A 1,484-nucleotide genomic window follows, 5' to 3' on the forward strand; every position below is an offset into this window, starting at 1 on the left:
CCTCTGTACTGTAGATTTAGCAAATGTTTTAGTGAACAAAATACCAGCTGCAGAAATGTGTGACCGCAGATATTACTGCTTTATTATGTCAACTTTGCTAACAAATCTGTTAAACATGGGCATAATAACAATATAAGCAAACCTAATAACTATGCTACATTTGTTCATTTTCATGATTTATTGATTATTATTGTTTATTTCAGTAATTATGATGAAAATATTTCATTAACAATTTATTTGCATGACTGGAAATCATCTCAGGACCCTCACTTGAGGTTTCATGATCCACAGAGTGGTCCTAACCCCAACTTTGGGAACCACTGTTTTAGAGAACATCAGCATGAGTAATGACAGACGTTTATTGGTTATTTATTTACGAYTGGCTTAATAAAGCTCAAACTTAATAATAAATAACAGTTCTCACTAAAACATGCAATTTCACACTACAAAGTTATCCCTTTTTTTTGCCATAAAAAACTTCTCAGCCATAAAAAGTCTGAGAAATATTTTTTTCCTAAATGATATTAAAAATTCTAAATATTTGGGAGCTTTAAAAGATGTATTTCACAGCACAGTTTACTTACTTTAAAATAATGTTATTTAACTTTTTATTGATGAAATTTTTTTATTTTTGCAGCATGGTTTTTATGRTTAAAAAAACAAGTCAAATCAGGGGATCTTACTACTTTCTCCAGGTCTCCCAGCAGGCTGTTGGTGACAACCCTCAGACCGTGGATCTCTGAGATYAAATCCAGAAGCTCATCGCACCGATGACGACACATTTCTGTCGAGCCGTTCCTGTAGACCTGAGCACCGCTCACACCTGCAGAAAAGCCACGGGTACGTTTGCTTTGTGCTCGGTTTCTGTCTTGTCTGCGTGGAGGAACAGGTGGACGAGCTGCACGTGTCTGAACGCAGGTGTGTGTGTGTGTGTGAGCGATTGTGTATGTGTGGTTTACCTGCACACACAGCTGCTGCACACAGGGGAATTAAAAGCCACATCCGAGGCCACATCCCTGCTCACAAACGAATCACATACGCAGCTGCCATTAAACCTAGCGAGCATACATCAACTCCAGACAGCGAGCAAAGTCTGCCGCCTGGCAGATAAAACACAAAGATGGAGATAAAGAGGGAATTAACCTTGCGTACCTGCGTGTTCCTCACAGCTCTGCCTTTCTCCAGGCTAAGAAATCACAGCCGGTCGACTCGTCCCCGCTGCAGCTCCACAGGGGTTCTGATGGAATGTCAGTCTCCTTTTCCCTTTAATCCTTAGTTCCTTGTCTCCTTATTCCCTTCTCACCTTGGGATCCAGCAGAGCAGCCTCCGCAGTAATTTGTCCCTGAAGCATCCAAGCATCTGAAACCTGAGGGCAGGACATGTGAGTAGCTCTGTAGAAACTTCTGTTGAAAGTTTGAAGCTTTATGCATTTGTTTCAGTGTGTGTGTGTGTGTGTGTGTGTGTGTGTGTGTGTGTGTGTGTGT

General features: G+C 41.0%; 1 protein-coding gene across 1 annotated transcript in view; it reads right to left on the reverse strand.

The window, feature by feature from the left end:
- The window catches only part of LOC106516615 (thrombospondin-2), a 16,993-nt gene extending 15,710 nt beyond the window's left edge, over nt 1–1,283 (reverse strand). The window contains exons 1-3 of the mRNA XM_014007059.1: nt 1,153–1,283; nt 960–1,016; nt 684–823 (exon numbers count right to left, since the gene is read on the reverse strand). Coding sequence (XP_013862513.1) covers nt 684–823; nt 960–1,014 — 195 coding nt within the window. The 5' untranslated portion in view covers nt 1,015–1,016; nt 1,153–1,283. The remainder of the gene's footprint in view (nt 1–683; nt 824–959; nt 1,017–1,152) is intronic.
- Nucleotides 1,284–1,484: the final 201 nt, after the last annotated feature.

Source organism: Austrofundulus limnaeus, unplaced genomic scaffold (assembly GCF_001266775.1).
Source record: "Austrofundulus limnaeus strain Quisiro unplaced genomic scaffold, Austrofundulus_limnaeus-1.0 Scaffold39, whole genome shotgun sequence".
Taxonomy (NCBI): Eukaryota; Metazoa; Chordata; class Actinopteri; order Cyprinodontiformes; family Rivulidae; genus Austrofundulus; species Austrofundulus limnaeus.